Consider the following 22817-nt stretch of genomic DNA (forward strand, 5'->3'; position numbering starts at 1 on the left):
CACCTAGACTCTGTACTGCCATTCTGCTCCCAGCCAAACTTCTTAAATTTTGCAAATGAACCCATATCCACTTCCGCTGGTAGATTGCTCCACAAGATGTTTACTATTTTACAAACTACTCAGAGGTAAGCTTCTTCCCTTGCACCTATCCTCCAATAAGACTTGCAGTACTTGTTTAACAGTTGCCACTGTGTCCATTCTCCTCAAAATAATCTTTCCTATCCTTCTTCCCATGATGATTTTAAAAGCCTGAAACTGTTGATGTTGAAAAGCTCTGTGGGCCTTCCCTACTGTTGAATCTCCATGGAGGGTAATAACTTGAGTGACTGATTTACAATTATCGATACCAGTGCCAATATACTTCCTGAACTGGTTGGTCAGGGCATGAAGGGATAAGGGGAGAAGACAGAAGTTTTGGTCTAAGGGGAAAATTGGATCAACCATGATGAAATGGCAGAGTAGACTTGATAGGCCAGATGGCCTACTTTTGCTCTTATACCTCGTGGTCTTAAAATATTCTATTCCCCATTCTTTCTCCCCTCTCACCTCCTTTCTCCTTACATGTCTATCACCTCCCTCTGGTGTCCCTTCTCCCTTAATTTCTTCCACATGGTGCACTCTCCTCTCTTATCAGATTCCTTCCTCAGCTCTTTAGCTTGTCTACCTATCACCTCCCAGCTTCTTCCTTTAACCCCTCCCCACTCACATACCTCCCACCCTCACATGGCTCACCCATCATCATCTAGCTTGTACTTTGCTTTTCTCTTTTTCTCCCCCCCCCCCCCCAGTCCTGATGAAGGTTTCTTGGCCCGAAATGTTGGTTGTTTATTGACCTGATGCTGCCCGAGTTCCTCCAGCATTTTGTGTATTACTACTCAAAAGATTACTTCGATCCCAAGTAATATTTAATGCCTTCAACATACACAAAATAAAATCAGCTTAGAACTTCACCATTTTATACAGTGACATAAAAATGTAGATTCTGCCACTCCTGTCACAATCATTGATGTGTTCTGCATATTACAACCCCATATGCAACTTCCTCTGAACCCCATCCAAAAACAGAATGCAGGACTCAGCAATTTAACCTGTCAGATTTTGCTTTCTTACAGAAGATTCTTTTTTCTTTCAAGTTACTGTATTATTCACAAATTAAGTTGACTACTCTGTTTCATAGATAAGGTAACTTGTTCCTACTTGCTGTTCTTGATTCTTATTTACCAAATTGGACTTGGACTGGTAATTATTTACAGTTCAATTAGAACTCTATGCCTGAATAGTGTGCCTTGTATGCTTGTATTATAGCAGCCAGCAGATGGACTGTGGAATCTTTTCTGCTTTTGTACTATTAGGTATAATGCCTTAATGGTCATACACATTGGTGAATTTGCACAGGGCAAAATAAAATCAATTAATACAGATACGCAATCTCAATATTCCTTAATCCTCTTGATATTTACATCGAATTTATGTATCTGTGCCAACTGGTACTTTGTGCACACTGAAAATATCATTAATTCTCTCTTTGGTAGGAAGTCCATGGGAGGGACAACATTAGCTCTTTAGCCAAGACAGTGTTAGGCATGTGCTACAAAGCACAATTAAAGCTAAGTTTTGTTGCTTTGCGTGGGAGACAGGAATGCTGTGTTTTAGGTAATGATGACAGGAACATGCAGTGAAGATAATTGAAGAGTTAGAGCCCACACAGTTAGATTCTCATTAACTGGCTAACCTCCAAGGTCCCATCATCTTGATATGAAAGACTACTGGCTCATATGACGAATCTGAAATAAGTAACATCACAAGTAGCTCCATTTTACTGAAGGCAAGAGGAAAAAAAGACTCACTTTAATAAATGTGTTTTAATCCAACAATGGCAGATGCAATGAGTATAGTCTAACACCATGCCAAATACTCATTCATAAAAGACAGATCATGTCTTTTATGCAAGTGCATGTAAAACACTAGACAAAACAGTCAAATTTTAAAGTGGAGATAAATATATTGATATTAATGAATATTAGTTCATTGTAGATTCAACATCCTTAACCCATAGTAAGAATTTCCTCAAAATATGTGGATCCAGGAAACTGTTCACTAGCTTCCAGCTGATTCACCTCACACAGTATTCTTACTTTGGAAAAGAACTTTCTTTTCATCAAAAAGGAAAAAATGGCAAGTAGTTCAAATGCATTACATAGTTATTGGTGCCAATCATCTACATTGCAATCAATGGCATGCAATCAACTGCAAGTACAACTCCACAATTGGGACACAAGTACAATCTTTAAAACAATCTTTATAATTTAAATAAAAGCTCAAAATCAAATTCAAAAAGACTTAGTTATGCAAACTTCAGTTCCTCAATTTAAATGGGTGACACACACCAAATAGAAGTAGGCCATTCAGCCCTCCTTCACCAATCAGCTCATTATCTTCATCACTACCTTTCTTCCCATATCCACTGAATCCTTCAGCATTACAACAAATCAATCCTACTCCTGAAAACATTAAATGACCAGTCTACCACTACTGTCCATGCTTGAGAACTGCACATGTGCACTGACCTTTGAAGAAATTTCTCTCAAATGGTACACCCTGCATCCAGAAGCAGTGATCCTAGGTTCTGGACTCTGGTACTGTCAGGAATACAGAATTTGTCCAATCCCATAAATACTTTAACTGTTCTTTTAAACTAGATCATAGCACTTTTTCCTCCCATTGATATGAAAACTTCCTGGCATGCAACTCCATTTATCCCTCTTTCTCCATGTAAATGAATTGTGGAGGTATATTTCCCACTGTTCAGTCTGTTAAAACGACACCACAATATAAACAATCTTGGAAGATGATCACCAATCCATCCACAATTTCTAGGGATGCTTCCTTTAGTATTCCTGGATGTAAATCACCAAGTCCGGAGGATTTGTCAGCCCTTAGCCCCAATGAATTCTTTGGCACGATTTCTTAAGCAATACAAATCTCATTTATTTTGTATAGTCAAAGTCATAGAGAATGGAAACAGACCTTCAGCCCAACTGGTCTGTGCTGACCAAGGTGCCCTATCCAAGCTAATCTCATTTGCCAGCGTTTGGCACATAACCTTCTAAACCCTTCCAATCCATGTATCTGTCCAACTGTCTTTTAAAAGTTGCAATTGTACCTGCTTCAACTACTTCTTTTGGCAGCTGATTCCACAGAAATACTACGCTGTGGAAAGATTTGCTCTTTAGGTTCCTGCTCACCTTAAACTAATGCCCTATGGCTCTTGATACTCCAACTCTGGGGAAAAAAAGACTGAGTACATTCACCCCATCTCTGCTCATTTTTGTACACCATTATAAGATTACCTCTGCCTCCTACACTAATGAATTAAGTCTTAGTCTTTCCAACCTACCCCTCTAATTCAGGAAACAACAACACACACAAAATGCTGGTGGAACACAGCAGGCCAGGCAGCATCTATAGGGAGAAGCGTTGTCGACATTTCGGGCGAAGGGTCTCGGCCCGAAACGTCGACAATGCTTCTCCCTATAGATTCTGCCTGGCCTGCTGTGTTCCACCAGCATTTTGTGTGTGTGTGTTGTTTACATTTCCAGCAGCTGCAGATTTCCTTGTGTTTCCTCTAATTCAGGACGTTAAGTCTGGCACATCCTTGTATTATAATTAGCAGTTCATTGTCTTTATAAGTAATGTTTTGCATATTTAAATATCTGCACTGCTCTTTGAAAATTTTGACAACTTCAAGTCTTTTTAGCATTGTACTTAGTAGGCACACCACTAAAAAGAAAACACAATAATGTAGAATGGAAAAAAATATTGATGGACAGAAGAAACTGTTAAGCTTCCTCTAATGGTCATTACATAGAATAATACAGCACAGTAATTGCTCTTTAACCCATGATATTGTGCTGAACTTTTAACCTACTTCAAGATCAATTTTGTGTTACCCAAGATCAATCTAATGCTTCCTTTCCACATAGACCACCATCTTTCTTTCATCCATGTGCCTATCTAAGATTCCCTTAAATGCCCCTAATGTATCTCCCCTAGGAGTCTGTTCTATGTACCCACCACTGCAAAAAAAACAACTTAATTCCGACTTCCCTATACCTTCCTCCAATCACCTTAAAATCATGACCCTTTGTATTAGCTATTTCCATTCTGGGAGAAAGGTGCTGGCTGTCAATTATCTATGCCCATTATCATCTTTCATCAACAGTCAAAACTCAGTTGAAGTTGCTGTGCCATTTTTTAATTTACTTTTTGTAAATCTTGGACTGTATTTTAATTTAATTCAATAGGTGGCAGCAAAACCTTTTACTATTTTACCATGGGCCATTAAAACAGGGAATCTAATGGCAATCAAACCCATCTCTAACATTTTTTTTCAAGAAAAAAGCAACTTATGGAAAATTACTGGAAAATCTAAGAGAAAACATGCAGCTATTATGCAGGATATTCTTCATTCTAAATGTACAAGATAACCAACACACATCTCATTAATCATTGAGAATGATGTTTGAAAAAAAAACAGGAAAAATAGACACACGAAACTAAAAAGCAATTGGATTTGACGGCTAACCAAGAGAAAGCATGGATTAACACAGAATGCAAAACAAAACCAAGGTAAAATTACAATCACTACTCCCTAAAATCACATTAATGAGTATTTTTTGTATGTTAATGGAAAGAAAATAACATTTCAGTCAAATTGCATCATGCATTAATTACAAGCCATACTGACTGCATATTTAGTTTGTATCAAATATACAAAACCACTTTCATAATACTGAAAGCTAGTGAATGATCAGATGGGTAATTAAGAGTTAATTTATATGAAGTTTTGAACCAGAATTATCACTAACCTAGAAAAAGTGACATTTGCTGTTTTGTGGTAGCAACATACAGATATAAAATTACTATAAATTATAGAAATAAATCATGTAAAAGAAAAAATAATGAGGTAGCACTGATGGACCACTCAGAAAGGTGGTGGCAGAGAGGAAAGTGTTTCTGAATCATTCAATATGAGTTTTCAGGCTCCTGTACCTCTGCCCTGATGGTAGTAATGAGAAGAGGCCTATTCTGAATGCCTACTGAAGTTGGAACACAAGTATGAGAAATGAAGTTCTGAAGGTATTCAAATTCATTAGTGCATTCTCATCTTTGCTCAAAATTGTTCTGCATATGGTTCATTTACACCGATCGGTGGCATGGTGGCATCCACACCAGACATTGAGGCGAGTAGTCCCAGCTCCTCGCATGCTTTTCATTCGTGCTGGGTTGAGCGTTGAGCTACCAATTTGGCCTTGTAAAATCAAACAAAAATGCTAAAGAAACAGCACGGTTGCTGCCCAATGTGCCTCAAGTCGTGGAAAGGAACATCAAATCAATCAATGGTTCATTTGATAGTAAATTCTGGCTTACTATTAGATCTGAAGTTGCTTTGGGATATTGAAATTAACCATGAACCTGTGTACCTGGTCCTCAAAAATATTTAAACACAATTTACAGATTAGTCATGTCTTAAAAAGAAATACATTCTTTTTCTCTACTTCTTAACCACCTTGACTAATCACACTGCCTTTATCACTAATGCATAATCAATTATAAAAATCAAGATAATGCTCTACGGGTAGACATGTAGAACAAGGGTACGAATGTTGGTATCGTCTATGTGTCTAGACAATTGCAACACACTCGTACCTTTTTATTAGGTAAGCTGAGGGAGGGATAGATGGGTATGAATCAAGTGCTTCTGATGATAGAAAAACACCTCCACATTTACAATAAGTACCAAAACTGAAATTTAAAGTTCAAGGGAGATTATTATTATGTGCATTTTTGCAGAATTGTTAAGTGAAGATTTTCATTACAAAACATCAAAAAGTACACAATGTAATCAATGAGGCAGAAATTCTGTCCAAATGAAAACAAACAATAAAAAAAGCAAACACGAGGAAATCTGCAGATGCTGGAAATTCAAACAACACACACAAAATGCTGGTAGAACACAGCAGGCTAGGCAGCATCTATAGGGAGAAGCACTGTTGATGTTTCGGGCCGAGACCCTTCGTCAGGACTGGGGGTCTCGGCCCGAAACGTCGACAGTGCTTCTCCCTATAGATGCTGCCTAGAATAAAAAAAGCCTCTGACTGAACACTTCGGAGTCATTCCAACAGCTAAGTTAGAATAATTATGTAGGATGAAACTACTTTAGTCAAAAGAGGTATACATTTCAGAAAGTTATGCAGCTGCCATCTAGGAACTGAGGTGTATGCAATATGTATAACCATATAATTACAGCACGGAAACAGGCCATCTGGGGCCTTCCAGTCCATGCCGAACGCTTACTCTCACCTAGTCCCACCTACCTGCACTCAACCCATAACCCTCCATTCCTTTCCTGTCCCTATACCTATCCAATTTTTTTTTTAAATGACAAAATCGAACCTGCCTCTACCACTTCTACTGGAAAGCTTGTTCTACACAGCTACCACTCTTTGAGTAAAGAAGTTCCCCCTCGTGTTACCCCTAAACTTTTGCCCCTTAACTCTCAACTCATGTCCTCTTGTTTGAATTTCCCCTATTCTCAATGGAAAAAGCCTATCCATGTCAACTCTATCTATCCCCCTCATAATTTTAAATACCTCTATCAAGTCCCCCCCTCAACCTTCTACACTCCAAAGAATAAAGACCTAACTTGTTCAACCTTTCTCTGTAACTTAGGTGCTGAAACCCAGGTAACATTCTAGTAAATCTCCTCTGTACTCCCTCTAATTTGTTGACATTTTTCCTATAATTCGGTGACCAGAACTGTACACAATACTCCAAATTTGGCCTCACCAATGCCTTGTACAATTTTAACATTACATCCCAACTCCTATACTCACTGCTCTGATTTATAAAGGCCAGCATACCAAAAGCTTTCTTCACCACCCTAACCACATGAGATTACACCTTCAGGGAACTATGCACCATTATTCCTAGATCACCCTGTTCTACTGCATTCCTCAATGCCCTACCATTTACCATGTATGTCCTATTTTGATTATTCCTACCAAAATTTAGCACTTCACACTTATCAGCATTAAACTCCATCTGCCATCTTTCAGCCCACTCTTCTAACTGGCCTAAATCTCTCTGCAAGTTTTGAAAACCTACTTCATTATCCACAACACCACCTACCTTAGTATCATCAGCATACTTACTAATCCAATTTACCACCCCATCATCCAGATCATTAATGTACATGACAAACAACACTGGACCCAGTACAGATCCCTCAGGCACACCACTAGTTACTGGCCTCCAACTTGACAAATAGTTATCCACCACTACTCTCTGGCATCTCCCATACAGCCACTGTTGAATCCATTTTACTACTTCAATATTAATACCTAACGATTGAAACTTCCTAACTAACCTTCCGTGTGGAATCTTGTCAAAGGCCTTACTGAAGTCCATATAGACACCATCCACTGCTTTACTTTCGTCAACTTTGTAACCTCTCCAAAAAATTCAATAAGATTTGTCAAACATGACCTTCCACGCACAAATCCATGTTGACTGTTCCTATCAGACCCTGTCTATCCAGATAATTATATATACCATCTTTCTATTAATTTACCCACCACTGACGTCAAACTGAAAGGCCTGTAATTGCTAGGTTTACTCTTAGAACCCTTTTTAAACAATGGAACCACATGAGCAATACGCCAATCCTCCGGCACCATCTTCATTTCTAATGACATTTGAAATATTTCTGTCAGAGCCCCTGCTATTTCTACACTAACTTCCCTCAAGGTCCTAGGGAATATCCTGTCAGGACCCAGAGACTTATCCACTTTTATATTCTTTAGAAGCTCTAGTATTTCCTCTTCTTTAATCATCATAGTTTCCATAACTACCCTACTTGTTTCCCTTACCTTACACAATTCAATATCCTTCTCCTTAGTGAACACCGATGAAAATAAATTGTTCAAAATCTCCCCCATCTCTTTTGGCTCCACACATAGCTGTCCACTCTGATTCTCTGAGGGACCAATTTTATCCCTCACTATCCTTTTGCTATTAATATAACTGTAGAAACCCTTTGGATTTATTTTCACCTTACTTGTCCTAGCAACCTCGTATCTTCTTTTAGCTTTTATTTCTTTCTTAAGATTTTTTTTACATTCTTTATATTCCTCGAGCACCTAATTTACTCCGTGCTGCCTATATTTATTGTAGATTTCTCTCTTTTTCCGAACCAAGAAGTAGATGGACAAAAATTCAGGATATGCACTCAGTGACCATTTTATTAGGTACAGGAGTGGAACCTGGTGTTGTTTTCTACTGCTGTAGCTCATCCACTTTTAGGTACTATGTGGTGTGTGTTGTACTTGTGGTTACTCGAGTTACTTTGTCAGCTTGAACCAGTTTGGCCATTCTCCTCTGACCTCTTTCATTAACAAGGTGCTTCATCTACAGAACTGCTGCTCACTTGATGCTTTTTTGTTTCTCGCACCATTTTTTGTAAACTCTAAAGACTGTTGTCCATGAAAATCCCAGATCAACAGTTTTCTGAGATACTCAAATCAACTCATCTGCCACCAACAATCATTCCAGTCAAGGTTACTTGGATCCTATTTCTTCCCCATTCTGATGTGTGGTTTGAACAACAACTGAATGTCTTGACCACATCTGCATATTTTTATGTACTAAGTTCCTGCCAATATGATTGGCTGATTAGATATTTACATTAATGAGCAGGTGTACCTATTGAAATGGCCACTGATTGTTAAAAAAACAGGTGCTAGAAATCTGAACTAAAAAAACATTGGCTAGAAACATCTGAACTCTATTTTTCTCCCCATGGATACTGTCTGATCTGCAGACAATTTCCAGTTTTCTGGCAGAATTGATTCCATTTATTAATTTTGTAAACTGATTTAAAAAAAACCTTTGAACCACCTGAATTAATAATACTATTTTGTCTCTGAAAAAAATGGGATTATTGAAGATTTTAATTAGCAATGAGCCAAAAGTATAAACACAACTGAATGGGGAGATTGATAGGCTGGCATCACAGAGACCAAAAGTGTAACAGAAGATAATAGAAGTAGTTGATAAATTACATGTTGCTTGGTTTGAAAACTATTTAGCATTTGCGTCACTTGGCCACATAATGGGTATGAACTGTTTGACACTTTACTCAATGTTCTAATCATTTCAACAGAAAATGGAAACTGTCCGTTAGTTTTTGCCATTGACCAATACATTTGAAACATGTTGACCATAGATCGTTTGATAACTTTAGTGGTTATGTCACAAGGTCAATTCAATGGTTATATGAAAGGTCCCATCTATCCATAATCTCTAGTGTGCACAATTGCATACAAAAAATTCTGGTGGTGAACTTTCTGACTTGGAATGGAGGCTCCAATACACTGGACATTAAAGGCTGCAGACGGTTGTTGGCTCAGTCAGTTCTGTCAATTACACAATGCTCCCCATCGGTGGACAACTTCAACAGATGGTTTCTCAAGACAGCATCCATCATTAAGGACCCTCACTACCCAGGATATTCCCTCTTCTCAATATTACCATCAAGGATGCAATACAGGAGTCTAAAGACCCTCACTCAACGATTTAGCAACTTCTTTCGCCAGAAGCAGATTTCTGAACAGTCTATGATCGTGTACACCACTGCATTATTTTTGTTGTATCGTGATTTACTGTAACTTTACGTCTTTGTATTTTGCTGCCATAAAACAACAAATTTCACATAATCTAAGTCAGTCATTATAAATCTGATTCTGTTAGCTCCAATTATCGCTATCAATACTAGTCAATCCACAGAATGCAGCACCGGATATTGTTAGATTGGCCCATAGGCATTTCAGGACAACTCGATATTCTTTTGCAAATGTAACTTTGTCCCATAAACAAAACACAAATGAGCAGATAAATTTCCTACAAACATAATAAATGGGAGAGGGCCATTTTACTCTTTCAACTATATGTTATCTCTGTATGTACTAGGACAACTAGATATAGTGTGCTGTGTGTGACTATATGTACTGCTTTGCACCTTGGCCCCAGAGGAATGCTGTTTTGTTTAGCCGCATACTGTACAGGTGTATAGATGAATGACAATTCAATCTGAACGTGAATCTACTCTACAATTCAATAATAATATTATCTTTAGCCTCAACATTTTTTGATCCTAATAACCATTGATTCTCAGACTCTAATCAGCCTATATTTTTATTTATTTTATTTAAAGATACAGCCCAGTAACAGCTCTTCCAGCCCAATGAGCCCACACAACCCAATTACACCCATGTGACCAACTAACCTACTAACCTGTAGGTCTTTGAAATGCGGGAGGAAATCTGAGCACATGGAGGAAACCCACTCAGTCATGGGGAGAACGTACAAACTCTCCACAGACAGTGGCATTCACAACCCTAGTTTAGTTATAAAATTTCAAAAATCTTCAAATTTTTCCTAATCTTTAGCAGTCAATTCATTACTAAAAAGCAGTATGTTAGAACCTTAAAGAAGATGTCTCCCATTCATTTGTGTCAGCCACAGCATACTCCCACCTTGCTCTTGTGCTCACATTCAGCTTGTAATCCTCCAAGCTCTTCCCTTACATATACCTACACAAGTACCCACGTAGATGATGTATTTGTACCTGCCAGAACTACTTCCTCTGGCAGCTTATTCCAGATACTCACTACCCTCAGTGTAAAGAAGTTACCTCTCCAGTCTTAAATTTCTTCCCACATATACTGTATCTGTGCCCTCTCATTTTGGACCCCCAACCCTAGGGAAAAGACTACTATGACCATCTACCTTATCCATACCCCACGATTTCATAAACTTCTGAAGTCACCTCTCATTCCACCGAGATGCAACACTGAGCGTCATAGGAAGTTATTCCTGCCTGTGGCCATCAAACTTTACAACTCCTCCCTCGGAGTGTCAGACACCCTGAGCCAATAGGCTGACCCTGGACTAATTTCCACTTGGCATTATTTACTTATCATTATTTAATTATTTATGGTTTTATATTGCTATATTTCTACACTATTCTTGGTTGGTGCGACTGTAACAAAACCCAATTTCCCTCGGGATCAATAAAGTATGTCTGTCTGTCTGTTCTACTGTGCTCGAAGGAATAAAGATCACTGTGAGCAACCTCGTGCTGTTTATTCAGGGAAACGCTCATGTACATCTCATCTGCACCCTCACCAGCTTGACAATTTCCTTCCTATAACAGGGTGATCAAACCTGCACATAACACTCCAAGATTGGCTTCAGCAATAAAGCACCTCCCCCCACCTGTATATAATGCTGTTTACATAGTAAATACATGGTAGTATTTATGCACATTTGATTTTGTATTTTAATCTTTAACTTCCTTTTTTAAAAATAATCTTTTATTCATTGCAATTGGTTAATGTTTTTGGTTAATGGTTAATTGGTTAATGGATAATGTTGCATATCGAGGCAACCCACCACTGCAAGTTCCTAATACATGTAAATGTATTTGACAAACACAGTTGATACTTATATAACTACAAGATAATGCCCTTGCTCCTAAACTTGATGGCTTACCTAGTGAAGGCCAGCATGTTAAACACCTTTGTCACCACCTTTTGCATTTGCGTGGCAGCTTTCAGGAAACTGTACACTTGTATTCCTAGGTCTCTCTGTTCCACATCAATGTCCTGCCATTCACAGCATAGGTCCTAGCTTGGTTTGAATGTCCAAAGTACATCACCTCACATTTATTTAAGTTGAAATCTATTTGCCATTCCTTGATATAAGACAGGACTGGCTCAAAGGGCCAAATGGCCTACTCCCACTCCTATTTCTTATGTGCTTAAATTGTTTCTTGCTACAGGATCTTTCCCAAACACATGCACAATGTCATGATTTGCTGCTCACTTCAGTAGAGGTCAACTAGGCAAAGTATTCACAAATAATTTTGATCTATTTTAATTTCAATAATGAACAGGTGGTAAATGAGGCCCGGAATTTACCACCATTGTTAGCTTTCCACAAGCCCAGAGACTACTGAGTGTACTCGTGCGTCAGTAAGGGTTCATCAACAGGAAGAAGTTTCAACCACTCAATGCGTAGTTTGTTGAGGGTCAGATTTCTTCTTACTAAATGCAATGCTTCTGGAAAGTACATAGCCTGAGGGAATTTGCATTACCAAACATTTATGGCAGCCAGACTGCCCAGAGGGAGTTATTCCAAGGCCAAAGACATCTGACTACACACACTAATTCAGACTCCTATCACACAGTGTGTCATTACAAGAAGGTATGAGGGTGCCGGAATCCGTGGAGAATGCCACAGGTTTTCTAATAATGAAATTTCCTTGCCTGCTTCAATCCAGGGCACTCTGTACTACATATCAATGAGGTGCATAACTTCATTGCTGTGTGTTGTATGCTACATAACCCAGCCTTATTTATTACCTATGTATTCATTATTATTACATTTTTTTTGTATTTGCACATCAGTTGCTAATCCGTCTTTGACAGTGTATAGTTTTTATATAACCATGTAACAATTACAGCACGGAAACAGGCCATCTCGGCCCTTCTAGTCCATGCCGAATGCTTACTCTCACCTAGTCCCACTGACCCGCACTCAGCCCATAAACCTCCATTCCTTTCCTGTCCATATACCTATCCAATTTTACTTTAAATGACAATACCGAACCTGCCTCTACCACTTCTACTGGAAGCTCGTTCCACACAGCTACCACTCTGAGTAAAGAAATTCCCCCTCCTGTTACCTTTAAACTTTTGCCCCCAACTCTCAACTCATGTCCTCGTGTTTGAATCTCCCCTACTCTCAAATGAAAAAGCATATCACGTTAACTCTATTTATCCCCCTGATAATTTTAAATACCTCTATCAAGTCCCCTCTGAACCTTGTACACTCCAAAGAATAAAGACCTAACTTGTTCAATCTTTTCCTGTAACTTAGGTGCTGAAACCCAGGTAACATTCTAGTAAATCTTTTCTGTACTCTCACTATTTTGTTGACATCTTTCCTATAATTCGGTGACCAGAACTGTACACAATACTCCAAATTTGGCCTTACCAATGCCTTGTACAATTTTAACATTACATCCCAACTCCTATACTCAATGCTCTGATTTATAAAGGCCAACATACCAAAAGTTTCCTTCACCACCCTATCCACATGAGATTCCACCTTCAGGGAACTATGTACCATTATTCCTAGATCACCCTGTTCTACTGCATTCCTCAATGCCCTACCATTTACCATGTATGTCCTATTTTGATTATTCCTACCAAATGTAGCACTTCACACTTATCAGCATTAAACTCCATCTGCCATCTTTCAGCCCACTCTTCTAACTGGCCTAAATCTCTCTGCAAGTTTTGAAAACCTACTTCATTATCCACAACGCCACCTACCTTAGTATCACCTGCATACTTACTAATCCAATTTACCACCCCATCATGCAGATCATTAATGTGTATGACAAACAACATTGGACCCAGTACAGATCCCTGAGGCACACCACTAGTCACTGGCTTCCAACCTGACAAACAGTTATCCACCACTAATCTCTGGCATCTCCCATACAGCCACTGTTGAATCCATTTTACTACTTCAATATTAATACCTAAGAATTGAACCTTCCTAACTAACCTTCCGTGTGGAACCTTGTCAAAGGCCTTACTGAAGTCCATATAGACAACATCCACTGCTTTACTTGTCAACTTTCCTCATAACCTCTTCAAAAAATTGAATAAGATTTGTCAAACATGACCTTCCACGCACAAATCCATGTTGACTGTTCCTAATCAGACCCTGTCTATCCAGATAATTATATATACCACCTTTCTATTAATTTACCCACCACTGACGTCAAACTGACAGGACTATAATTGCTAGGTTTACTCTTAGAACCCTTTTTAAACAATGGAACCACATGAGCAATACGCCAATCCTCCGGCACCATCCCTGTTTATTATGACATTTGAAATATTTCTGTCAGAGCCCCTGCTATTTATACACTAACCTCCCTCAAGGTCCTAGGGAATATCCTGTCAGGACCAGGAGTTTTATCCACTTTTATATTCCTTAAAAGCGCCAGTACTTCCTACTCTTTAATCGTCATAGTTTCCATAACATCCCTACTTGTTTTCCTTACCTTACACAATTCAATATCCTTCCCCTTAGTGAATACCAAAGAAAAGAAATTGTTCAAAATCTCCCCCATCTCTTTTGGCTCCATACATAGCTGTCCACTCTGATTCTCTAAAGGACCAATTTTATCCCTCACTATCCTTTTGCTATTAATATAACTGTAGAAACCCTTTGGATGTATTTTCACCTTACTTGTCCTAGCAACCTCATATCTTCTTTTAGCTTTTATTTCTTTCTTAAGATTCTTCTTACATTCTTTATATTCCTTGAGCACCTCATTTACTCCATGCTGCCTATATTTATTGTAGATATCCCTCTTTTTCCTAACCAAGTTTCCAATATCCCTTGAAAACCATGGCTCTCTCAAACTTTTAACCTTTCCTTTCAACCTAACAGGAACATAAAGATTCTGTACCCTCAAAATTTCTCCTTTAAATGACCGCCATTTCTCTATTACATCCTTCCCATAAAACAAATTGTCCCAATCCACTCCTTCTAAATCCTTTCGCAACTTCTCAAAGTTAGCCTTTCTCCAATCAAAAATCTCAACCCTGGGTCTAGTCCTATCCTTCTACATAATTATATTGAAACTAATGGCACTGTGATCACTGGACCCGAAGTGCTCCCCAACACATACCTCCGTCACCTAACCTATTTCATTCCCTAACAGTAGATCCAACACTGCCCCTTCTCTAGTTGGTACCTCTATGCATTGCTGCAAAAAAACTATCCTGCACACATTTTACAAACTCGAAACCATCCATCCCTTTTACAGTATGGGCTTTCCAATCTATGTGTGGAAGATTAAAATCTCCCACAATCACAACCCTGTGCTTACTACAAATATCTGCTATCTCCTTGCAAATATGCTCCTCCAATTCTCGCTCCCCACTAGGTGGTCTATAATACACCCCTATAAGTGTTACTACACCTTTCCCATTCCTCAATTCCACCCAAATAGCCTCCCTAGATCTATCTTGCCAGAGCACCGCTGTAATATTTTCTCTGACAAGCAATGCAACACCTCCCCCTCTTGTCCCTCCGATTCTATCACACCTGAAGCAACAAGATCCAGGAATATTTAGTTGCCAATCACACCCCTCCTGCAACCATGTTTCACTAATAGCTACAACATCATATTTCCAGGTATCAATCCATGCTCTAAGCTCATCCACCTTTCTTACAATGCTCCTAGCATTAAAATAAATGCATTTAAGAAATTCTCCACCTCTTCCTCTCTGTTTATCTCTAACAGTACAAAGAACTTTACTGTCTTCTTTTTCTTCCTTCTCCCATACATCTGTTCCTGCACTCTGGTTCCCCTCCCCCCTCATATCTAGTTTAAATCCATTGGAGTCTCTCTGGCAAACCTACCTGCAAGAATATTTGTCCCCCTCCAGTTCAGATGTAAACCATCCTGCTGGAACAGGTCCCACCTTCCCTGGAAAACTGCCCAATTATCTATAAATCTGAAGTCCTCTCTCCTGCACTATGTCTTCAGCCACGTGTTGATTTGCACTATCTTACTATTTCTAAACCCACCTGCACGTGGCACTGGTAGCAATCCTGAGATTGCTATCCTGGAGGTCCTGTCCTTTAACTTGGCACCTAGCTCCCTCAACTCACCTTTCAGGACCTCCTCACTCTTCCTACCCACATCATTGGTCCCCAAATGGACCATGACATCCGGCTGCTCACCCTCCCTCTTGAGAATACTGAGAACTCGATTTGAGATATCGCAGACCCTGGCACCAGGGAGGCAACAGACCATCCGGGACTCTCGATCTCTTCCACAGAACCTCCTATCTGTCCCCCTAACTATCGAATCCCCTATCACTACTGCTCTCCTCTTTTCCTTCCTTCCCTTCTGAGCTGAGGGTCCACTCTCGGTGCCAGAGATGCAACCACTGCAACTTGTCCCTGGTCGGTCGTCCCCACCAACAGTATCCAAAACGGTATACTTATTGTTGATGGGAATGGCCACAGGGGTGCTCTGCTCCTTCTGTCTATTCCCCTTCCCTCTCCTGACAGTCACCCAACTACCTGTCTCCTGACTCCTAGTGGTGACTATCTCCCTGAAACTCCTGTCTATTTCTGCCTCCCGAATGATCCGAAGTTCATCCAGCTCCAGTTCCCTAACACGGTTTGTCAGGAGCTGCAGCTGGATGCACCTTTTGCAGGTGTAGTCATCAAGGACAACAGTGCTCACCCTGACTTCCCACATACTGCAAACGGAGCACTCAACTGCCCTAAGTGCTGCCTCCATTACCTACTCCTAATCTAATTAGATTAATTAAAGGAGCTTATCCAGCCTTACTTCACCTGGAGTGAAGCTCATACTCAGCCTCTGTTCACTATTTAAACTCTCCTGCTGCCTCATGTGCCGACTTTCACGCGCTTGCGCAGTCGTGCCCCGTTCAAACCTCGCCTCTTGCCTGTTCTCGCCGAAGCCTGATTGAGCCAAAGCCAACCCACTCTGCCTCAGTCCACTCTGATGATGGCCACTGTATATGGCGGTCCTCCTTTTTAAACCTTTGGCGCACTACATCACGCGCCTGCGCAGTCTAGCCTCTTTGCCGTGATCAGTTAAAAAACTGCTCTCCGAGCTTCTTTTACCTCTTCCCTCTCTGCCTCTTGCTGCGATTTTTCATTGATTCTATTGTTTTTCTTTGTATTTACTGTGAATGTCTGCAAGGAAATGAATCTCAGGGTAGTACATGGTGACATACATACATAATTATATATATACACATACACACATACATATGCATACACACACATATACACATACACACACATATACACATACACACGCATACATATATATACACACACACATATATATACACACACACACATATATATACACACACACACACACACATATACACACACACACACACACACATATATACACACACACACACACACACACACACACATATATATATATATATATATATACACACACACACACACACACACATATATATATCTAAAAATATACACACACACACACTTTGATAATAAATAAATTTACTTTGTCTTTATTTACTTTGAGATCAGGAGGGAAGCCATGGGCATTAGGTGATAGCCCAAGCTTAACAGCCACACCTCCCTACAAATTAAAAGACAGATGCAGACAAGGACTAGCTGAGTGGGTCAACTGTCACATGGTAGCCCGCTCAGCCTCATTTTCCAATGTAAACCTAGTCACCTTCTCTACACCATAATTCCCGACAGCAAAAAAAAACAGCCAGGCAAGACCAGATTTTGCAAAACACTTCCCATGTCCTGCTCTGCATGTTCATGTGTTCTACTGGTTTGCTTGATAAGTCAGTTTCCCAATGAATGGCACATACATTTAGCAGGAGCTGGCCATCTAGCCTCTCAGGCCTGCTCCATCTACTTTTGCAAATGTGCTTTTTCAGATTTGCAACCCCTTGCCTAAACTAACCTCTACACAAATCCTCTCTACCGGTTTCAATATAGTTTAAAATCTCAAACCTACTAGGCTGCTGTTCAACATCTGTGGCAACTAGTCAGCCATTGTCGTCTCTACCTTTGAGAGTATTGCACAAAACATTCATCAGATGTGGCATTCAATGAGAGGCAAGATGAACCATATTCACAAATATCCAACAATGAGAAATCCCTCATGAGATCAAATTACAGTTAATCTTAAACCACTGCATCAACTGACCCCATCAGAATACCCAATGGGCCACAGCTAATAAATTATCACCAGCAGACATACAGCACTAGACCTAGCTCATCATAGAAAGTTAAACTTTCCTACCCAAGCAAACCACTTTTGACTAACACTCACATCCGCTCCTATATTTTTCAACCCTATGTGTTCCTCAATTTGCCAAAACTTTGGCTCGAGTCTTCGGCAAGGAGGCTGAGGGAGGAGACTACGCCACAGTTGGAGAGGGTGAGAAGCGGTGAAGAAATGACAGGTAAACTGATTCAGTGTGATGCTTGTATGATGTGGAAGGTCAGGGACACCGATGGTGCCTCTGGCTGCTACAACTGTGGAAAGTATGTCCAGGTTCAGCTCCTGAAGGACCGTGTTGGGGGATTGGAGAAGCAACTGGATGACCTCAGGTTTCTGGACAGGACCTACAGTGAGATTGTTACACCACAGATACCAGAAGAGAGAAGTGGGGGGCGGCGATGAGGAAGGGAGGGATGCTTGGAGTACAGGAGACCCCGGGGGATGTACCTCTTGAAAGCAGGTTCACCTTCTTGGAAGCTGTTGGGACAGAAGACACTGCCTGCCTGAGAGACAGATGGGTCTGCGAGTCAAAAATTGGCACTGAAGCAAAGCCTAGGAGACAGACGTCAGGCAGAGCCGTGGTAGTAGGGGACTCCATAGTGAGAAGTACAGAAAGGGGTTCCTGCAGCAACAGGCAGGATTTAAGGATAGTGCGTTGCCTCCCTGGTGCCAGGATCCAGGATATCACGGACTGATTGCAGGGCATCCTCAAGGGTGAGGATGAACAGCCAGTAGTGGCAGCGCATGGTGGCACAAATGATGTCAGGAAGAAGAGGAAAGATATTCAGAAGCGTGACTTTAGAGAACTCGGAAGAAGGCTGAAAAGCTGGACCTCCAGGGTGGTTATCTCCGGTTTGCTTCCAGTCCCTCGTGCTGGTGAGGCCAGGAACAGGGAGATAGGGGATCTGAATGTGTGGCTGAGGAGCTGGTGCGGGAAGCAGGGATTTAGATTTGCAGACCACTGGGATCTGTTTTGGGGTAAGGATGAATTGTACAAAAGGGACAGGTTGCACCTTAACAGGCAGGGGACCAGCATTCTGGCAGGCAGGTTTGCCCCTGCTACACGGGTGTGTTTAAAGGAAGTAGTCGGGGGGAGGAGATGAACTGGAAATGTAAGGATGGAGTTAAAGGGAAAGAGAGAATAAGAAAAGTTAAGAAAGACAACAGAATTAACAGAGCAGAAAGCTCAGGAAGGGAATCGGAGAGTATGGCCAAGTGCAACAGGAATCGAGGTAAAAGGTGAGGGGAGTAATGGATTAAAAGTATTATATATGAATGCACGAAGTATAAGAAATAAAGTGGATGAGCTTGAGGCTCAGTTGGAAATTGGCAAATATGAATAACAGAGACATGGCTGCAAGAGGTCCAGGGCTGCAGTGGCTCTGTTGGTGAGGGATGAAATTCAGTCCCTTGTGAGGGGTGACATAGAATCAGATGTAGAGTCAGTATGGATAGAACTGAGAAATTGTAAGGGCAAAAAGACTCTAATGGGAGTTATCTACAGGTTCCCAAACAGTAGCCTGGATATAGGGTGCAAGTTGAATCAAGAGTTAAAATTGGCAGGTCACAAAGGTAATGCTACGGTTGTTATGGGGGATTTCAACATGCAGGTAGACCGGGAAAATCAGATTGGTACTGGACCCCAAGAAAGGGAGTTTGTGGAGTACCACCGAAATGGATTCTTAGAGCAGCTTGTACTGGAGCCTACCAGGAAGAAGGCAATTCTGGATTTAGTGTTGTGTAATGAACTGGATTTGATAAGGGAACTCAAGGTGCCATTAGGAGGTAGTGACCATAATATGATAAGTTTTAATCTACAGTTTGAGAGGGAAAAGGGAAAATTGGAAGTGTCATTATTACAGTTGAACAAAGGGGACTATGGAGCCATGAGGGAGGAGCTGGCCAAAGTTGACTGGAAAGATGACAGTGGAACAACAATGGCAGGTATTTCTGGGAATAATACAGAAGGTGCAGGATCAGTTCATTCCAAAGAGCAAGAAAGATTCTAAGGGGAGTAAGGGGCGACCATGGCAGACAAGGGAATTCAAGGACAGTATAAAAATAAGTATAACATAGCAAAGATGAATGGGAAGCCAGAGGACTGGGAAACTTTTAAAGAGCAACAGAAGATAGCTAAAAGGCAATACAGGGTGAAAAGATGAGGTACGAAGTGAAGCTAGCCAAGAGTATAAAGGAGGATAGTAAAAGCTTCTTTAGGTATGTGAAGAGGAAAAAATTAGTTAAGACCGAAGTTGGGTCCTTGAAGACAGAAACAGGTGAATTTATTATGGGGAACAAGGAAATGGCAGATGAGTTGAACAGGTACTTTGGATCTGTCTTCACTAGGGAAGACACAGACAATCTCCCAGATGTAATCCTGGAGAGAGGACCTAGGGTAACAGAGGAACTGAAGGAAATTCACATTAGGCAGAAAATGGTGTTGGGTAAACTGATGGGACAGAAGGCTGATAAATCCCCAGGGCCTGATGGTCTGCATCCCAGGGTACTTAAGGAGGTGGCTCTAGAAATCGTGGACGCATTGGTAATCATTTTCCAATGTTCTATAGATTTAGGATCAGTTCCTGTGGATTAGAGGGTAGCTACTGTTATCTCACTTTTTAAGAAAGGAGGGAGAGAGAAAACAGGGAATTATAGACCAGTTAGCCGGACATCAGTGTTGTTTGAAAGATGTTGGAGTCAATTATAAAAGATGAAATGGCGGCACATTTGGATAGCAGTAACAGGATCGGTCCGAGTCAGCATGGATTTACGAAGGGGAAATCACGCTTGACTAATCTTCTGGCATTTTTTGAGAATGTAACTATGAAAACGGACAAGGGAGAGCCAGTGGATGTAGTGTAACTGGGCTTTCACAAAGCCTTTGATAAGGTCCCACATAGGAGATTAGTGGGCAAAATTAGAGCACATGGTATTGGGGATAGGGCGCTGACATGGATAGAAAATTGGTTGGCAGACAGGAAACAAAGAGTAGGGATTAACGCGTCCCTTTCTGAATGGCAGGCAGTGACTAGTGGGGTACCGCAAGGCTCGGTGCTGGGACCGCAGCTATTTACAATATACATTAATGATTTAGATGAAGGGATTAAAAGTAACATTAGCAAATTTGCAGATGACTCAAAGCTGGGTGGCAGTGTGAAATGTCAGGAGGATGTTATGAGAATGCAGGGTGTCTTGGACAGGTTGGGTGAGTAGGCAGATGCAGTTTAATGTGGATAAATGTGAGGTTATCCACTTTGGTGGCAAGAACAAGAAGGCAGATTACTATCTGAATAGTGCCAAGTTAGGAAAAGGGGAAGTACAATGAGATCTAGGTGTTCTTGTTCATCAGTCACTGAAAGTAAGCATGCAGTGAAGAAAGCTAATGGCATGTTGGCCTTCATAACAAGGTGAGTTGAGTATAGGAACAAAGAGGTCCTTCTGCAGTTGTACAGGGTCCTGGTGAGACCACACCTGGAGTATTGTGTGCAGTTTTGGTCTCCAAATTTGAGGAAGGACATTCTTGCTATTGAGGGAGTGCACCGCAAGTTGATTCCTGGGATGGCAGGACTGTCATATGTTGAAAGATTGGAGCAACTGGGCTTGTATACACTGGAATTTAGAAGGATGAGAGGGGATCTGATTGAAACATGTAAGATTATTAAGGGATTGGACATGCTAAAGGCAGAAAACATGCTCCCAATGTTGGGGGAGTCCAGAACCAGAGGCCACAGTTCAAGAATAAGGGGTAGGCCATTCAGAACGGTGTTGAGGAAAAACTCTTTCACCCAGAGAGTTGTGGATCTGTGGAATGCTCTGCCTCAGAAGGCAGTGGAGGCCAATTCTCTGGATGCTTTCAAGAAAGTTAACGATAGAGCTCTTAAAGATAGCAGAGTCAAGGGATATGGGGAGAAGGCAGGAACAGGGTACTGATTGTGGATGATCAGCCATGATCACAGTGAATGGTGGTGCTGGCTCAAAGGGCCGAATGGCATACTCCTGCACCTATTGTCTATTGAAACAATACCTACATGAAACCAACAGGTAATATTTTCTCAAATCTATCAAAACTAAGACTCCTTCTAAATTATGTACTTGAAAAATTTTTGTGAAATTGGAATTGGGATTTTCCTCACCATCCAAAGTGAGACCTAGCTTGGATTTAAAATGTGACATACTGAAATAAGGGATTTATAAAATAGTTAAATACAGAGTAGTCAAGTAATCTACTTTAATACAGCTAGTTATCACACAGTTCAAATGATCTGGTAATTCATAATTTTGTGAATAAATGCAAAATACCACAGAAACTAGAAATCTAAAACAGAAGTTATTGGGAAAAATTCAGATTAGGCAGTTTCCATAGAACCCAAAGCTCAATCCTTTATTTCACATTGTAGCTTACTGTGCTATTTAAATTGATCAAACTGGATAATATGAAGTGCTTGATCATGGAATTGATTTCAAAGTATGGTCATTTAAGTAAACAAAAGATAAAGGTACACTATTTGTAAATGATAATCTATGGGAACCTGGGATTATTCATGGGACATACAGTGGCGCACACAGTTTATTAATCTGGAATTAATCATGACTTCAGGTGGTGCCTGCGCAGAGATTACACATTTATCTTATGCCTGCACTAGTTTCCTCCTATATCCAAAAAAAATAATAAGAACATGACGTTTAAAGCAGAAGTCAGCCATTTGACTTGTTGAGCCTGCTCCGCCATTCAATAAGATCATGGCTGTTCTGGCTGTGGACTCAGCTCTACCGACCTGCCTTTTCCCTATAGCTCTAAGTTCTTCTGCTATGCAAAAGTCTATCCAACTGTATGTTA

At 40.5% G+C, this 22817-nt stretch overlaps 1 protein-coding gene across 5 annotated transcripts in view; it reads right to left on the bottom strand.

Moving 5' to 3' along the window:
- ppp2r3b (protein phosphatase 2, regulatory subunit B'', beta) overlaps positions 1-22817 on the bottom strand; it is a 146425-nt gene that overhangs the window by 46901 nt on the left and 76707 nt on the right. Inside the window, exon 14 of one of the 5 annotated variants that reach the window (XM_073044176.1) lies at positions 1733-1819. The exons of the other annotated variants lie outside the window; for them this stretch is intronic. Coding sequence (XP_072900277.1) covers positions 1733-1819 — 87 coding nt within the window. The remainder of the gene's footprint in view (positions 1-1732; positions 1820-22817) is intronic. 5 annotated transcript variants of the gene reach the window in all.

The sequence above is a fragment of the Hemitrygon akajei genome, chromosome 4 (genome assembly GCF_048418815.1).
Source record: "Hemitrygon akajei chromosome 4, sHemAka1.3, whole genome shotgun sequence".
NCBI classification, from domain to species: domain Eukaryota; kingdom Metazoa; phylum Chordata; class Chondrichthyes; order Myliobatiformes; family Dasyatidae; genus Hemitrygon; species Hemitrygon akajei.